The sequence below is a fragment of the Brachyhypopomus gauderio genome, chromosome 14 (genome assembly GCF_052324685.1).
Source record: "Brachyhypopomus gauderio isolate BG-103 chromosome 14, BGAUD_0.2, whole genome shotgun sequence".
NCBI classification, from domain to species: Eukaryota; Metazoa; Chordata; class Actinopteri; order Gymnotiformes; family Hypopomidae; genus Brachyhypopomus; species Brachyhypopomus gauderio.
The window spans coordinates 3,114,437-3,132,832 of NC_135224.1; the positions used below are offsets into that span (position 1 = coordinate 3,114,437).

Here is an 18,396-nt window from a genome sequence, read left to right on the forward strand (position 1 = left end):
GTCAAAATAAGGAAGAGAGCAGGACCGCCGATACTAAGACAGGATAGTATAGTATCTAAAATCTCAGTTGCAGCGAGGCTGGCTGAGCGCTTATGGTGACGACCATTAATAGCGTAAGGGAATAACTAGACAAGGGTCAGTCATGGCCTGGCGGTTAGGGAACTGGTCTTGTGACCGGAGGGTTGTGGGTTCGATTCCCAGACAGGCCATGACTGAGGTGTCCTTGAGCAAGGCACCTAACCCCAACTGCTCCCCGGGCGCCGGGCTAGGGCTGCCCACCGCTCTGGGCACGTGTGATCCACAGCCCCCTAGTAATCACTAGTGTGTGTGTTTGTTTGTGTGTGTGTGTGTTCTGACTGCACAGATGGGTTAAAAGTGGAGGACAAATTTCGATTGGGATGTAAAAATCACAGTTGACAAAAAAAAAAGGTAGTTATTCGCCTAGGGAAAATTCGTACTGTTACGTGGAGAAGTAGGCCCCCAGCGTAGGAGTTCGTGGCGGGTGCAGCACGAAACCAGGCCTAAATTTAATCCTAAATTGTAAATAAGGTCTCTCGGTAAGAACTGAAAAAATGGGGAACAGAAACACAAAACAAAGTAAAGGGAAGCTTGAGGATGTTGCAATAAAATACACACCACCCAATGTAAATTTTATGATAACGAATTATGGCTCAGATAGTGTTGAACAGTTACCAGACCCTGGGAAAATTTACAGAGCAAATGAAACAGGAAAGATGAAACAATGAAGAGACAGCATGATGTGGTGATGTCATGGTGTTAGTGGTATAGGTTTGTGATGTCATGGTGTGAGTGTTGTTGGTTTGTGATGTCATGGTGTTAGTGATATAGGTTTGTGATATGTCATGGTGTTAGTGTTGTAGGTTTGTGATGTCATGGTGTTAGTGGTATAGGTTTGTGATATGTCATGGTGTTAGTGTTGTAGGTTTGTGATATGTCATGGTGTTAGTGTTGTAGGTTTGTAATGTCATGGTGTTAGTGGTATAGGTTTGTGATGTCATATTGTGAGTGTTGTTGGTTTGTGATGTCATGGTGTTAGTGGTATAGGTTTGTGATGTCATGGTGTGAGTGTTGTTGGTTTGTGATGTCATGGTGTTAGTGGTATAGGTTTGTGATATGTCATGGTGTTAGTGTTGTAGGTTTGTGATATGTCATGGTGTTAGTGTTGTAGGTTTGTGATGTCATGGTGTTAGTGGTATAGGTTTGTGATGTCATGGTGTTAGTGTTGTTGGTTTGTGATGTCATGGTGTTAGTGCACTGCAGGAAATGTTACCACATGGCCCATGTGGTGTATTGTAACTTGGGGGAGTAGTCTACAATTCTAGATAGTGAATTTAATATATGTTCCCTATTAATGCATCCTAAGCAAAACAATGAAAGTCAGTGAAATGTTTAGATGGATATTAAAGCAGATATTTGATGAGTTTTGCTTCTCCACACACTCCCTTCAGGTCTCTGGGCTATTCTACAGTTCTTGTTCCTGAGACAAAAGGGTCTTGGAGCCCCTTTACCATCTCCATCCCAGAGAAGGTGAGACAGATTGGAGAGTACTGGTGTCACGGGGATTATCATTTTCTCCTTGACCAGACTCTCTTGGTCACTCATCTGCTCTTAACTATATCAAAGACCCTTATGCCCTTTGACCTCATGTTTAAAAGAGTGTGTGTTTTTCTTCCCAGGCAGCTTGAAGGTCACCAGCGCCGCTGGACTCACGTTTATTCAGGGTCACTCAGCTTTGGTAAGGATGATTATCTTATTTGCATCCATGGAGACCTCAATTAACCCCTAAGATCATGGAGCAGAGTTTGTGGTCAACTAGTTTGTTCTTCTATGATCAGCACAGAGAAAGCACTTCAGGGCATTCAGATCTTAGATCTTTGACTAGTGTGTTGAGTGGACAGCTTGCTAGGGCGTTGGACTGGTGTAAGCAAGGACGGTATATGGCACAGCATGGCATATGACAGGCCCAGATTAATATCCAATTAATCTCTCAAGGACAGTATATGGCACAGGGCAGACTCCAGAGTGTGCTCCTCATGCAGGCATCCCAAGTTGCAAAAGTTGATTTCAGGGAGTTTATCCCCCCCCCCGGAGGTTAAGTTGTTGAGCGGGGGGGTGGGGTGGGGTGGCGGCGAGTGAAAGTTGTTGAGCGGGGGGGTGGGGTGGGGTGGCGGCGAATATAAGTAAGTTGTTGAGCGGAGAACAGGCCGATCAGAACCCCTCTCTGTCCTTCCCACTCGCGATTAGAGAAAAAAAGTCTGTCATCTGTGTGCGCGTTTGTGTGGGTCACTCGTTCTGAATTCCGGGAGATTATATGTGACTCGCGGGTATCAGGGAGACACTACCAAAATGCGGGAGACTCCCGCAGCTTCCGGGAGACTTGGGATGTCTGCTCATGTAAGAAGCCTGCACTGTAGTTTTTAGATTAATTTATAATTTGAGTTCAGTGAAATCAGATATTTGGGGCTTCAAGTGGAAAATGTGGACACTGAGTTCATTAAAAACAGTTCTTACTAAATGATTTTTATGCTAGTTATATCTGCATTTTCTTAAAGTATGAGACATACTTTAAAATAGATGTCATTCTTGCTGCAAGCAATTCTAAAACTACCTTCTAAAGCTAAATTCTAAAACTAGAATTGTGAGTTTTCATAAATTCATTGTTCATCATTTACATAAAAACATAAAAACAAGGACTGGGGGAATAACTGGACAATTTGACCAAGACAGGTAAGCTGTTCATTTATTTTCCTTTGTTAGAATAAACATTTTTCAGACAGTTCCAATGCATATGAAAATATGTAGTAAGATATTAAATGTTTCTGCATTTCCACATTATCCAGCTTCTAAATCAAGGAATCATTAAGCGCCAATTTCAGGTAACTAAGAAAATCATTTGATGATATTTCAATACAAATTGATGTATAAAGCACTATGACTACAAATGCACAATACAATTACCTCAGAAAGACCATGACATTATTTAAAATATTGATAAAAATCTGTTAAACAGAATAGACATGCGGTTAATATAAAAAAACTATTAATTGGAATTAGCATCCCAGAAAGGTGTGATCACTGATCAGTAAATGATAACCCTATATATTTATTTTCATATAGTATCCCAAATACCTTTTTGAATCAAATACCATTTGATATATAAATGTAAAAGTAAGTAGCCTTGAGTAAAAAAGGTGTTTGCATCCACAGGTTTTCTATTGTGCATTATCAATGATGAGAGATGCTGTTGGAGCTAGAAGAGATTGGATGAGCTGTAACTGTAAGAAGTGAAAGAAGATGAATAGTCCACACTGCCTCTGCGTGAACCACTTCTAGAGCCACTGCGAGATCCGGTACGGGAGCCAGGGCCAGGAGAGATGTTGTAGGGGCTACTGATACCCTTTGTTGACATTGAAGTTGCCTGGAGCATCTTTATGGCTTTGGTCTCTTCTACCATACAGTTGTCTAGTGCCTCTTTGTAGGAGATCTTGAGCTTAGTCTTGGGGCAGGTGAGTATTTTTGTGTAGTTCTTGGTATCCTGCAGCTTCTGGGCTCCTTTTCCATCCACCCAGCCTCTACGGATGGCTTCTTCAATGCTCACTCTCTTGCCACTTCCTGGTTCCATAAGTCCTCCTGTCAGGTACTGGAACTCGAGGAACCTCTGTCCTGCTTCATATGGTAGCCATTTTTCTTTCATGGCCTCTGCTGCAGACATTTTCCCCTGGGTCTTCACGTCGTCAAAGCCGAAAAAGGCTTTCTGAGCTGGCTTGAGTTTGCTTGCCATGTCATCATCTATGATACCCTGATAAACAGCGTCTTGTAGAGAGAGCCTCTGGCCTATGGAAGGATTGATGACGCCTCCAGTGCAGACCTGAGCCTCCAGGAGACGCTGGGCAGTGATTGAGTCCACTATTCCACGCCGGAGTGCTTCAGAGATTGTGATTTTCTCCAAGGTTTCACTGTCAAAGATGGCTGCAATAGGGCTCTGGTCATCCAGGACATCAGAGGGAGGGGACAGTGTGATGGAAACACTGGCAAAACGCTTACGGACTGTCGGAGAAGATGGGGAAACATCTGTGGGGCTACTGCAAGTAGCCAAATTATCTGCAATGCTGGTGGAGATTGCAAGCTCAGTAGTTTTAGTTTTGCTCGAAATGAGATTAGCTAACTGTGTTAGCGTCATGGTCCCTGAGCGGTACTGGTCTAAGGTGCTGTTGGAAATAATGCCCTTGTTAAGGGAATCTTGGATGTCATACTGTGTGCCTGTTTTACGGTCAACAATGACTAATCGGGTGCTGCCCTCTGAATTGGTGATCGTGATCTCCTCCCATTCACACTCTTGTTCAGAAAGCTCCAGGAAAGTATTATAGTCAATCAGCTCTCTGTGATAGGCCTCACGTACCGACATCTCTTTGCCTGTTTCTGGGTCTACGATCACTACTCTCCTCTTGCGGAGGGTGTTCTTCTGGCTTGACATGTCTGGCTGCTTTTTCTTGTCCTTTAAGGGCAGCAGGAGAAGACCTGTTTTGGGGTCTCGAATGCATCTCTTCGTCAGCTGCATGTAGGTCAAGTTTTCCTCGGTGTTGGGGTCAAAAAAGCCCTTTGTGTCATCCCCTTCATATTTCAGAATTTGATTCATGTGATGGTCAAAGTAGCCTTTGGTGTAAGCCTCGTCCACATTAATGCGACGACCCGATATGGGATCAATGATGCCACCACTGGCTATCTGAGCCTCCAGAAGCCTAATGCCATGACCCTTTTCGATGATGTCTTTCTCAATAGCTTGAAAGAGTGAGATGATCTCCTCTGTCTGGGGATCTTTGTATCCAGTGACAGCCTTCTCAGCTGAATGCAGTTTGTCTTTAAAGTCTTTGCCTACAAGGCCTCTCTTCCATGCCTCCTCCACATTCATGCAGACATTGTTAATCGGATCAATCATGAAGCCGGTGGCAGCTTGGGCTTCTAGCAGCTCTAAGGTGGTTCCTCGACGGAGAAGCCCGTCTTGCATGGCCTTGTAGAATGGCAAGACTCTCTGGTGGACTTCATCATAAATACCAGCAACACAATTGTAATCACAACATGGTGCGTTAGACGGCTTATCTTTCAAATGGAGAAGAAGCAGACCTGTTGTGGGTTCCATTATGGTCTTCCGCTTCAAGTCACTGTAGCTCAACTTCTTGCCAGTTTCTGGATCAACATAGCAGGTTGGGTTGCTGTTCAGGGCATGATAAAGATCAGCGTCGATCAAGTTGCGATTCAAGGCGACTTTTGTAGGCAGGAACACACTTACTTCAGGGTCAATGATACCTCCCGCAGCCTCTTGAGCCTGTAATAGTCGGAGTGTGGTCTCCTTGTCAATTCGACCTTTCTTGCAAGCCTGTCCAGCGGACATTAGCTTGCCTGTGCTTGGGTCCTTGAATCCAGTGCAAGCCGCCTCAGCTCTAAGCAAGGTATCTCTGTCCTCTGTGCCAACGACATTTTTTGAACAGGCTGTGTCCAGTGGCATCTTCTCGTTTTTCTTCGGATCAATGATGTGGCCAGTGGCGGCTTGGGCTTCCAGTAACATAATGCCACTCTCTCGGCTTATCAGATTCTGACGTTTAGCTTCTGAGATTGGGAGTATGTTTTTTGAGCCTTTTGCCACACCAGCAATAACCTCTTTGCCCTTAAGACTCGGCTGAATAGTCATGGCAACTTCTTGCACTGTCTTTTGGCCCCTCAGCAGCATGTCAAGCGTAGTTTTGTCAATGATTCCACATTCAAAAAGCTGATGAGCCGTCACCTTCCTCCGAATGCCATCAAAAAGGAGCTTGGACGGGTCGACCGTGCTCATGTTCTCATCCGTCTGAGTCTGCTTGGGGGAGGTATCTCGACGCTGTTGCAGCTTCCACAGCTCCTTTTCCAGGGACTCTTTCCTACCCGTTATGTCAGTAATATCTATCTCAAGCCTCTGGAGGCGAGATCTGTAACGTTCCTCCACACTTCTCAGCTCTGTAGTCAGACGCTGGATCTCACTGAGCGATGAGGCCCTGTCCTTCTCAGCTTTGTCTTTATCGGTCTCCCTCATCTCATACTGACTCCTCCAGTGATTTAGGTCCTTGCGGATCTTGGCTATCTCATCCTGAAGTTGCTGCTTCTGCCGGAGCTCTGACTCCAGTGTGATCTTCAGGCGATTGAGATCGTCCTCACAACGCTGTAGCTTGCCTTTATCAGCCTCCAGGAGCTTAAGCTTGGCGAGGAGACCGTCCTTCTCTTTCTGGATGTCCATTGTGCGAGTCTCAGTTGAACGGACACTCATGGTAATCTGCAACAGAAAAAGAAATGCAAAACATTATCGACATCAGATACTGACAACAAACTGTAATTAATGCAAATAGTGTCTCAGGGAAATTTGGAATGACATAGGAAGAAGGAAAAGCATGACTGATTTGAAAAATAATTTGAAATGAAAGAAAATTAAACTTGTACAGTAATTTGTAGAGGTGTATAATCCAGGTTCAGAAAGTAAAAGTCCTCACCAGGATTTTGCTCAAGCTTGCTAGATTTTCTAATTAGTGCAATCCAGGTAAAATGAGTGGAATCAACACAATCCAGGAAGCCTGAGCAAAATCCTGGTGAGGACTTTTACTTTCTGAACCTGGATTATACACCTCTGGTAATTTGATTGTCTATTTGGTTTTGAAATGTTGAAATTTGAATGCAAAGCACGCATTGTTATTGGAGCAAAGTATAGCAGCATTGCAAAGCAAAGCCCATACTAGCAGAAGTTTGGAGGATTTCACAATGTAATTTATCCACAGAAATACCTCTGTGTATTGCTTTTGGACTTTGGTTATGTCCAACTGTAAATTGTCCCTCTCTTTTCTCAGGTCATTAATCTGGGTCTGAAGATCCTCGTTTCTTTTGTTAGCAGTTTGCAGCTGGAGCGTTAAGGCTGACAGCTTGGCTGCATGGTCATTGTTAACGCTGTTCTGGGCTGCCCGTAAGTCATCCCTTTCCAGACGCAAGCTTCTCAACTCCTCCTCTAGCCTCAGGCGTTCCTTGGTAAGGTTCTGAGTGAGTCCCTGGAGCTTTGCAATCTCAGAGATGTTCTCGTTCAGCGAACGGCTCTTCTCCTCTATGGTCTTGTACAGCGTCTCGTTGCGCAGGTTGGCCTCCTGGATGCGGGCTTGCTCTTTGAGCAGCTGTTGCTGCAGGGCTTTGAGCTCAGCCGTCACTTTGGCGAGATCTTCTGAGATTGCTTTGCGCTCCCTCAGGCTTTTGTCCAGATCATCCTGGACGCGGCGGAGGTCCTGTTCATGCTTTCGGACTGTGGTGGTCTCGTCTACCTTCTGAGAGTGGAGAGTGCTGATTGTTGTCGTGTATTCCTGGCACTTCTTACCTACCCTTTCCAATTCTGCCTCCATCCTTTTTCTCTTTGTGACTTCATCTTCACTGCTTCTTTTTTCTTTCTCCAACTCAGCTTCCAACTTTCTTACCATGGCGTTCAGATCTGAGATGCGACTCTGCAGATTCGCAACATTCTGGTCCATCTTGTTCCTCTCATTGATTTGCTTCTCCAGCTCAAGACGAACAAATTTTAGCTCCTCTTCCGAGATCTTCAACTTGCTGACAACTTCCACTGAGGATGTTTGTTTGGAACGCAGCTGTGCCTCTGATTGTCTGAGGTTCTGGTTCTCCATCTCTGAAGCTTTCCTCTTTCGTGCCTCATCCTCCAAGCTATTCGTTAGCGTGGAAATCTGACGGGCCTTCTCATCCAGGCCTTTTTTGGCCTGAGAAAGTTCGTCCTTGAACTTTACCTCAAGGTCGTTCTTCTGCTGCTTGAGGAGGATAATTTGCGTCTCCAGTTCTTGTATTCTCCTGCTGTACTCACTTCCTGATGTACTCATCTGACGCACCTCCCCTTCCGCCTTCTTCTTGGCTTCCTCTATGCGGCTGAAGGAGGCCTGAAGCCTCCTGAGCTCCTCCTCAAGATCCCTTTTTTCATTCGAGAGCCTATCTAACTGCAGCTTCATGGTTGTGGTGTCCTCCTCTTTCTGTTTTGTAGTGTGAAGCAAGGTTGTCTTTTGGACGTGGATTTGCGACTCATATGTTTCTTTTATTTTACTGACCTCCTGGTTACACTCAGTTCTTACCTTAGAGACCTCAGACTCTGCTGTTCTCCGACGGTTGGCCTCGTCCTCCAGCTGCATCCTCAGACGCTCAATCTCTCGCTCCTTGTCCTTGATTGTTTTCTCAAAGTCGATCTTGGCCCAGTTGAGTTGGTCGAGCTCCTTCTGTCTCTTGCGGATGACGACCTCGTACTCTTCCTGCTGGCTGGTGTACCTCTCCTCTGCTAGCCTTCTCTTGCGTTTCTCGTCTTCAATGAGTAAGGTCAGCTCTGCCACACGGTCCGTTAGTTCTTTCACTTTGCTCTGCGTAGAGTCTAGGATGGACATTTGGCCCTGGAGATCCGCCATATTCTTGCGCCGTACTATTTCATCATCTTCCTTGGTTTTGGTCAGTTTCAGCTTGAGGGTGGCCAAGGTGTCCTCCAGTGACTTGTTTCTTTGAGAACCGTTTTGGAGTTCCTCCTTCAGGCGCCTAAGCTCTTCTTCCAAAAGGTCAATTTTAGTGTTTTGTATCTGACAAAAATAGAAACATGTAAGTATGTGTTATAAATCAAACCAACAGATGACTTCTATGTATATTTGGACAATGAACAATTTAAATCAACAAATGTGACCAGGGTTAGGGGCAATTTTGCATCCCTTACATTAATATATATATATACTGTCCATCAGTGCCGGTCCATCATAGTGGTGTTTGGCACAGATTCTCGATTAGATTAAACAGACCTTCACATCCCTGTTTGTGAGGTCATGACATTTCCATGTTTTAGAGGCAAGCCCTCACCTTCATCTCCTCCATTCCCTTCCGCATCTCACCCAGGAACTTGTAGTAGTCGCTGGAGCGGGTTAGCAGCTCGATGTAGCGAGACTGTAGATCTCCTGCCTGACGGAACCGAGTCACGTAGGGACATTATATTCTATCCACTGCTGATAACATGTGGCTAACACACCCTTTAACCTAATTAACAGAAGTGACTAGAATTTGACTAGCGTGGGGACAGTCATGGTCCGATCTTGTGAGCAGAGGGTCGTGGGTTTGATTCCCAGGCCCAAGACCATGACTGAAGTGCCCTTGAATAAGGCACTTAATCCCAACTGCTTACACATTTCATATATTATGTTGTTCCATGCAAAAATCTGCCAGCATGTGTGTTCAAGTGAACATAATCAAAGCTAAAAATAAACTAACACTAGAATCAGATTTTCTGTTACTTTATCAGGTATATATTACACGTAAGGGGAGCTGATCACGATAAGCTCACATGCAACATACCAGGTAAACTGAACAGTTCGCTGGACTACTGACAGATATGAATAATTAAAGTGTATAGATTAAGTGTATAAGAATAACACGGTGTTAAAGGAATATTACAAAGTAGTAATGTAAGATGGACGGTGAGCTGAAGTTCGTACCTCCTGACTGACCACTGTGGCAGGAGACTGAAGCACGGTCCTCTTGATGGGAATGTTGAGCAGGGTCTCCAGACCTGCGCCGTAGGACGCCAGCTGGAGCTCGTAGTCCTAGCGGACGGCATAGCACGAGATCAGACACGTCTGACCACAGCGGGGCAATACAGAACCATCGCTCACTGTTTACACCGAATCTGATTCAGCTGCTGGCCAAAGTGAGCTGTGATTGGTGGGTTATCACCTTAATGGAGGTCGCACACAAGCTGGCATCGTTCTGCACATCGTCCACCTTCTCCTTCTTGCCTTTGATTTCTGAGTGCAGTGCCTGTCAATCAAACACATCGCCATGATGTCAGTGACTGTGACATCATAGCGCTCGCTATACCGATATACTGTGTAATACCGATCGGCTATTAAACAGCTATTTGTTTGAAAATGCCTAGATTATGTTAAGGGCCTGGGCAAACCCCCACGCCCGACACACACACACAGCATAATCCCGTGGACCACCCACTGATTATTCCAATAAATAAACCAGTCCAGTCCTTCACAATTTATGAGATGTTTAGCACTCTTGTATAAGACCAACACATCCACAACACTTTCCAACTGACACCATGCGGGTCATGACCTCAGTCTGACCTTCTGCTGGTTGAGGTGATCCATGAGAGCATTCATGTTGCTGAACTTGGAGGCCTGCATGCTGTCCAAGCGCTGGCTGGTGTTGTCCATCCACTGGCTGATCTGGGAACTGCTCTGCTGGTAGTGCCTCAGCTGTTTCTCCTGCTTCTCCAGGTCCCACAGCCTAAGACAAACAGCTCCACGTCAGACTCTAGGCTGCACCATTAATGTTACTGAGAAACCTAATGACTTTTTACACACATTTAGCTGATGGACAATAAAGGTGTAGCCTCTGTCTCTAATATGTGTAGGTGGTGAGATCGAGCTCATTGCTGTGTGTCTGAGACAGACAGACCCTAACTCTACGAGCGATAAAGTTGTCTTACCTGCTGTCAATCTGGGTCAGCACACGACGCCAACGGTCCGACATCTGTCCCACCAAGTCTTTGTATTTGGTCAAGTCCACGTCACACTGGTGGAAACTCTGGTCTATTTGTCCGTTCCAGTACACGGCCTGGGACAGCTCCGCCTCCATGGAGGTCAGAACATCCTTCTTCTGCTCCAGGTCAACCTTCATTTGCTGTGCAAGTGCAAAATGACAAACACTCGATCACTATGTACCCTTGGACCTGAAGGTCAGCAAGGTGAAGGGTCACAGGTGAGAGGTGTGTGAAGGGTCACAGGTGAGGGGTGTGTGTGAGGGGTCACAGGTGAGGGGTGTGTGTGAGGGGTCACAGGTGAGAGGTGTGTGTGAGGGGTCACTGGTGGATGTGCTCACTCTCAGGCTGTTGCAGTATTCCTGCAGTTTGGCCAGATCCAGAAAGCTGGTGTCCTTTTCCGTCAACTTCACCTCATGAACTTTAACAATGTCGTTTGTTTTCAGCAGACCCGCCATGACACCTCTCAAAGACGTCAGCCTGAACCCCACACACAAATACACAAGTACACACACACACACAACAATCAGACACATGGACACACAATAGCAAACACAACTCTGAACATCACACATACGCCAAAACCTGACACACACACAATCAAACAGCACACACTGCTCCTCACACACGCCAAAATAGAGTGTGTGTTCACAGTCTCCATCTCGGTCGTCTTCTCGGGCTGGCGGTGAGCTGTAAGCGCACACACACACACCACCGAGTCACCTCCCCAACACCCTCCACACCCGGGGCTTCGTCACCTCTGCAGGTAGGCTGTGGAGAAACCTTGCAGGCTGCCCAGTCGTTGGTTGATAAGGTCCAGCTCGGAGCGCAGGAACTTGGTCTGCTCCTGGTCTCCAGAGCCCTCCAGCTGCCTCAGGACAGTGTCCCGCAGGTTCAGGTACTCTTCTTGGATAGACTCCAGGTTGTGGTGAACACCCTGACACAACACAGTTTTATACTCTCTCACAATACTTCACACACAGACAGGTAGAATTATTCAGAGACGGCACATATAGCTTTGAAAATGGTTCGGAGTAAAGGCTGGATTATACTTTCGCGAGTGACCGTAGCGTGCGACTCCGCACACCTCGCGTGAACCTGCGCGAACGGCGGAGGAGTTTATACTTGACGCGTCACAATCTTTGCAGTGTTCTCCGAAACGATATGTGGTAGTATAAAGAAACACCCCTCAAAAACAGGGGAAGGAACATTTACCTGACGAATTTTATTGTTGCTTTGTGTTCCAGGTTTGAAAGTGCTGGAATTTAGGCTAAAGTACTTGAAAATGCTTGAAATTGTAACTACTTCCTTTCACAACAAACATCTAAAAATAAACAACCATTAAATAATGTGATAAAAAAGCGAATTATTTCTAATAATTACGAGAATATGTATAAATATGTAACTTAATTAAGCTTAAGGTGCTGGAAAATATTTAAAGTGGACCTTGAAAGTGACATACAAGTGCTTGAATTCCACCTTGTAAAGGTGTATGAACCCTGCAAACATGACGTTGTTCATTGTGCTGAAGCGCGAAGCTACAAAATTCGAGAGGTGCACGACCTCACGAAGCGACAGCGTGCGGGGCCCTCGCGTAGGGATGGAGCCACCGCGATTATGTCGTTTTCGGCGCGCGGACCCTCGGATAAACCTAGCTTAAGAGTGAGTTTGTGTGTGTGTGTGTGTGTGTGTGTGTGTGTGTACCTGTAACAGCTGCAGTCTCTGACTACAGTCCTGTACACTGTTCTCGTTATACGGGACATGCAGGTGTTGACCCAGACCCGCCTCAGCCGCCTCTAGCCGACGGCGAAGGGTGGTTATCTGTGTGAGGAGCTTCAGGTTCAGGGTGGACGTTTGGACCTGGGTCTTGGACACGTCTTTCCCCGGGGCCGAGTCTGTCACTGTGGTTGTTTTTTGGGATATCTCTGTTTTTTGGGAGCTGTCTGTTTTTTGTGTTATGTCCTTCTCCTGAATCTTGATTTTGATATTTTGACCATTTTGACTCGGTGGAAGTTTTGCTGTGGGTGGACAGGGTGACACAGAAAATGTACCTGACATTAAATCAACAATACTTCAACAAATACATAATCATAAATCAAGCATATACAAGTCCACAAATCAAACAAAGCTTTACTGCAGTATTGAAACATTAGTTGCATTAATCACTGGTTGCCCGGAGTTCATGTTGACGTGTGTATCACACGTATCACATGTCAGTAATGACTTGATATGACATATGCTTGTGAGTGTGCATGTTATCAGTTTCTGGATTTGTATTTTTTTTTTGTGTGCATGTGCATATGTACATAAATGTGTGTGTAATTAGTACAAAAATATGGGGACACTCAGTCACAGAAGTCAGGGGTTTCATTCAGTTCCATTGCCATGGGTGTTTAATGTCAGTCACCCCAGCTATGCTGTCTGCTTTTATAAACTAGTGTAAAGGAAATGGGTTCTTCTGGTGAGGTCAAGCGCAAACATCGGCACAAAAACCACGACGGTGACGTCTGTAGCGCAGCAGCTGTGTACAGGTCTTATATCACCGATCACACTGCTGAGGGTGAGATAGCTTGACATGAAGCACATCACCGCTGGACTCTGGAGCACCGGAGACGTGTCCTGGACTAGAACAGAGACGGCAAGAGGAGCCCCCTCGTGTACTGTCACCGTCTGGCCTCACAAACGCTCTCCAGGATGAAGGATCAAAAAACCTCCCACAGACACCATCTCACAGGAACTGTGACAGCAGCACGGGTGAGACCACGACCACGTGGATGCTTGGGCTTTTAGAATGGGACATCATAAAGACTCCTGTTTGTGTCGTGTGTGTGTGTGTGTGTGTCCCAGTACTTTTGCTCATATTGTGCGTGTGCGTGCGCGTGTGTGTGTACCTGCTCCTGGTTGGTTGACGGAGGTCAGTAGGTGTTCATACTGAGTCTGTGCGCTGAGGTACTCTGACTCCAGGGCAGTCTTGTCATCAGGCCCAAACATGTCTGTGCCCTGGCTGAACTTCAGGAAGTCTTGGAAGTGTAACTCCAGATTGGTGATGATCCTCCGATACTCTTCAGGTCTCATCTTGGACAGCTGTAGACAGAAGCAGAGATGTCTGTTCCACACACGTACGGTCTTCAACCTGACTCAGATCAGACTTCAGAAATTACACGTTACAGAGATTGCTTTTACAGCAGTGAGTTTTAACCATTGTTAAAATGTTCAGTGTGTTCTGAATTGTAGATTTACCACCAGTTCATTCAACATAAAATCACTCGGCTGGTGTATTAACGGCTTCTCTGAATTAAGAAATGAGAGTGCAGGGACTTTAATGAACAGCAGAGGGCATAAAAGAGCGCGAGAGAGTGAGAGTTCATAATAAAGGCAGTAGGATCAGTAACTCTCCAGTAACAACCATGATCTTCAACTTGTTGTGGTGGGAAGGATGAGGTTTCATTTCAGGCGAACGTGACATTTGATACCTCTCACATGTAACAAACTTCTACATGTAAAAACGTTTGTCTGTTCCACCGTTCCAGACGTATCTCGGGCAGCTTACCATGTTGAGCGTAAGGGACTTGATGTACTCGATGTCTCTCACACAGTACTGCCAGGAGATCAGACTCTTGAGGGTGATGTACAGATGGTCCCAGATGGTCATGATAGACTCATAGAACTCTTCGTTCCTGTCATTCAATCAGACAGTCTTGAGAATCAGACTGGGACTGCTGTGTGGCTGTGTTCACACGTGTGTGTGCACATATATGCGTGTTTGCAGGTTTGTGTGTACATATACATGGGTGTGTTTTCGTGTGTATTAATGTGTTCAGGTTCATATATACACACAAGATGTGTGTGTGTGTGTTTATTGATGTGCTGAGGTCCATATATACGTGTGTGTGTGTGTGTGTGTGTGTGTGTGTGTGTGAGACGTACTTCTGTGCCAGTGTGATGCTGAGGGGGTTGGGGGGTGGTGTGTGTGTGTGTGTGTGTGTGTGTGTGTGAGACGTACTTCTGTGCCAGTGTGATGCTGAGGGGGTTGGGGGGTGGTGTGTGTGTGTGTGTGTGTGAGACGTACTTCTGTGCCAGTGTAATGCTGAGGGGGTTGGGGGGTGGGATGATCAGACATACGGAGGGCACCAGCATGTCCAGCCCCCCGGGACCCGTCACACTCCACTTGCTGCGCTGTGAGTTGTCCTTCAGAATACCCTCGTTGTCCTTTAAGATTCCCTTCTGTAACACACACACACACACACATCATTATAATGTATGTGATGCAGACATGATCTGCGTGTGTGTGTGTGTGTGTGTGTGCGTGTGTGTGTGTGTGTGTGCGTGTGTGGTGGAGACCCACCTGGTCTTGTTTGAAGTCACACAGGGCCTTCACTATCACTGCACTACTGCTCTTCTCCTCTGGGTTGCGAGGTTTCAGACGCACGATGCTCCTGGACTTGTTCACCAGCGTTTGCACCAACCTCTTATTCTCCAGCACCCTCTCCTTCTCTCTCTGTACACACACACACAGCTCTCGTTATTCACCATCCTGTAGTCAAACTCACACATAAATCTGTCTGTGCTTGTTCAGTTGTGTGTGTGTGTGTGTGTGTGTGTGTGTGTGTGTGTGTGTGTGTGTGTGTGTGTGTGTGTATATATATATATGTGTGTGTGTGTGTGTGTGTGTGTGTGTATATGTGTGTGTGTGTGTGTGTGTGTGTGTGTGTGTGTATGTGTGTGTGTGTGTATATATGTGTGTGTGTGTGTGTGTGTGTGTGTGTGTGTGTGTGTGTGTGTGTGTGTGTGATGAGGACCTCCAGGTCTTTCAGGAGAACAGTCAGCTGTTCCAGTGGTGTCGATTTATCGCAGGTGAATCTCTTGCGGATGATGGCGTTTTCGTTCTCCAGCTTGGCGTGAACCTCATTGGCCTCCTTAAAGAACTGCAAGACAACAGTCCCGAATGTCCCCCTCGTTAAAGATTCCCAGCACACAATGGCCCTGAATGTCCCCCTCGTTAAAGACTCCCAATACAACGGTCCTGAATGTCCCCCTCGTTAAAGACTCCCAATACAACGGTCCTGAATGTCCCACTCGTTAAAGACTCCCAACACAACGGTCCTGAATGTCCCCCTCGTTAAAGACTCCCAACACAACAGTCCTGAATGTCCCCCTCGTTAGACTCCCAACACAACAGTCCTGAATGTCCCCCTCGTTAAAGACTCCCAACACAACAGTCCTGAATGTCCCCCTCGTTAAAGACTCCCAGTATACAACAGTCTCGAATGTCCCCCTCGTTAAAGACTCCCAGTATACAACAGTCTCGAATGTCCCCCTCGTTATAGACTCCCAACACAACGGTCCTGAGCGTCCCCCTCGTTAAACAACCCCAGTCCTCCAGCATACAACAGCTGCCATTCTTTAGCTGTTTGACTACAACTGTCTCCACCATAATCTTTCAGTCAGAGTTTAAAGGTTTATCGGTGGCTATGAGGGCGTCTGTGTGGAGAGATGACGGGGTACCTGGCTGTACGCTGCGTTCTCCTTCAAGTGCACGTGGATACACTTGGTGATCTGAAGAAGCCAGCTCCACTGTGTCTGCAGGGTGTCCATGTACGCCTGGAACACACACACACACACACTCACATTGATGGACCGATATTTGTGTGTATCTGAGAGGTGAATGCATTAACAAGCATTACATGTGGGAGCTTCTGGAGTAAACGCTCATCTGAGAGCTTCAAGTGTAAGTGGAGTATGAGCGGTTGTGTGTGTGAGGACAGAGAGAGAGAGGAAGGAAGGGGAGAGAGAGAGAGAGGGAGAGAGAGAGAGAGACAGAGAGGGAGACGGTCTCACCTCAATCTTATCTGAGGCTGGATGCTGGTTCTTCAGTAGTTGGTCCACTTTGCCCTTTACCTTGTTCAGATCCTTCTCCTTAACCTCCAGTTCCCTCATCAGCCGCTGAGCCAGAGACATCAGTGAGACATCAGTGAGACATGCCACGGCAGTGAGGTGTCATTGAGACATGTCACGAGACATGAAGGGGACAGTGTGTCTCTCACCTAGAAGAACCTCTGTCAGCTAAAACCCCCATGTGAATACAAACATTTTTATGTGACTGAAATTTACAACATTCCAGAAAATGAACTGACAACTCATGAAAGAGTATGGAAGAAAGTAATATTCAACATTTACAAACACATGTGTTTATTTGTGTGTGTGTGTGTGTGTGTGTGTGTGTGTGTGTGTGTGTGTGTGTGTGTGTGTGTGTGTGTGTGTGTGTGTGTCTTTAGATCTCCTATTTCTTGTGGATATAGGAGTCAATTTGCTTGTCACCCTAGTCGATCATGAAATCCTCCTCCTTGTGTGTGTGTGTGTGTGTGTTTACCGAGTAGCTCTCCTGTTTCTTGGGGATGTAGGTGTCGATGTTCTTGTCACCCCAGTCGAACACAAGCTCCTCCTCCTCGCGGACATTCACCCACATGATGGCGTCAGAGATCTCCATGATGATGTCATGTAGTTCACGCAGCTGGGTGGCGCGGGCGTTCGACATTTTCTGCATTCGGGATAGAGGGAGAGAGAGAGGGAGAGAGAGAGAGAGAGAGAGAGAGGAGACACCAGGAGGGTCAGACAGTGGGGCAGACCAGGGGCAGTGTAGGTGCAGGATCAGGGCAGGACAGGGTGGAGCAGGTGTAGGTGTAGGTACAGGTGTAGGTGCAGATACAGTTGTAGGTGTAGGTAGTTGTAGGTGCAGGTACAGGTGCACGTGTAAGTGCAGGTACAGGTATAGGTACAGTTGTAGGTACAGGTGTAGGTACAGTTGTAGGTGTAGGTACAGGTGTAAGTGTAGGTGCAGGTACAGGTGTAGGTGCAGGTGTAGGTACACGTGTAAGTGTAGGTGTAGGTATACGTGTAGGTACAGGTGTAGGTGCAGGTACAGGTGTAGGTAAAGGTGCAGGTGTAGGTGCAGGTGTAGATACACGTGTAAGTGTAGGTGTAGGTATACGTGTAGGTACAGGTGCAGGTGTAGGTGTAGGTACAGGTGTAGGTGCAGGTGTAGATACACGTGTAAGTGTAGGTGTAGGTATACGTGTAGGTACAGGTGCAGGTGTAGGTACAGGTGTAGGTACAGGTGTAGGTTCAGGTGTAGTATCAGGGTGGTGGGCTTCCTCCTCCCTTTGTGAGTGGGTCTGCTCACCTGTAAGGTCTCCCACTCCTGATCCAGAGCATGAAGTGACGACTTGTCTCCTTTCTGCATCTGTACAGAATATAAACATCACGTCATGAGCACAGAACACAGCAACACCACTGTGCATGTGTGTATATCTGTGTGTGTGTGTGTGTGTGTGTGTGTGTGTGTGTGTGTGTGTGTGTGTGTGTGTGTGTGTGTGTGTGTGTTCTTACCATTTCATCTCTGGCTCTCTGCAGCTCTGAGCTTCTCTGGATGGAGCTGTGGAACTTGTTGTGGGAGGTAATCTGCTCCTCGATGGTGTCTGCCTTGTCTCCAAAGGGGGCCGTCTCAATGAGCCTCTACACACACACACACACACACACACACACACACACACACACACACACACACACACACACACACACACACACACACACACACACAATATTGGCCCACACATTTTTGGAACACACATTTTTGGAAAAACAATATTGATCACATGCCAGAAATAACGAAGCACTAAATGATTTGTCATATGTGTGCTTGTGTGCATGTCCACAACTCCATGTCCTGACCCCTAGATGGCAGTAGTTGATTATTAGTTGATTATTCGAAGACATCCGTGTGTCTACTCCTGCAAATATGC

General features: G+C 46.4%; 1 protein-coding gene across 2 annotated transcripts in view; it reads right to left on the reverse strand.

Annotated features, from left to right (window-relative positions):
* Positions 1-2,744: 2,744 nt before the first annotated feature.
* dspa (desmoplakin a) overlaps positions 2,745-18,396 on the reverse strand; it is a 21,270-nt gene continuing 5,618 nt past the window's right edge. The window contains exons 5-24 of one of the 2 annotated variants that reach the window (XM_076973153.1): positions 17,984-18,109; positions 17,778-17,837; positions 16,968-17,135; positions 16,436-16,540; positions 16,103-16,198; positions 15,397-15,522; positions 14,943-15,095; positions 14,667-14,821; positions 14,148-14,274; positions 13,489-13,681; positions 12,302-12,615; positions 11,356-11,534; positions 10,939-11,077; positions 10,547-10,740; positions 10,182-10,344; positions 9,781-9,864; positions 9,543-9,650; positions 8,914-9,012; positions 6,825-8,642; positions 2,745-6,322 (exon numbers count right to left, since the gene is read on the reverse strand). In XM_076973153.1, coding sequence (XP_076829268.1) covers positions 3,272-6,322; positions 6,825-8,642; positions 8,914-9,012; positions 9,543-9,650; positions 9,781-9,864; positions 10,182-10,344; positions 10,547-10,740; positions 10,939-11,077; positions 11,356-11,534; positions 12,302-12,615; positions 13,489-13,681; positions 14,148-14,274; positions 14,667-14,821; positions 14,943-15,095; positions 15,397-15,522; positions 16,103-16,198; positions 16,436-16,540; positions 16,968-17,135; positions 17,778-17,837; positions 17,984-18,109 — 7,458 coding nt within the window. In that variant the 3' untranslated portion in view covers positions 2,745-3,271. The remainder of the gene's footprint in view (positions 6,323-6,824; positions 8,643-8,913; positions 9,013-9,542; positions 9,651-9,780; positions 9,865-10,181; positions 10,345-10,546; positions 10,741-10,938; positions 11,078-11,355; positions 11,535-12,301; positions 12,616-13,488; positions 13,682-14,147; positions 14,275-14,666; positions 14,822-14,942; positions 15,096-15,396; positions 15,523-16,102; positions 16,199-16,435; positions 16,541-16,967; positions 17,136-17,777; positions 17,838-17,983; positions 18,110-18,396) is intronic. The other variant, XM_076973154.1, reaches the window with a different exon arrangement.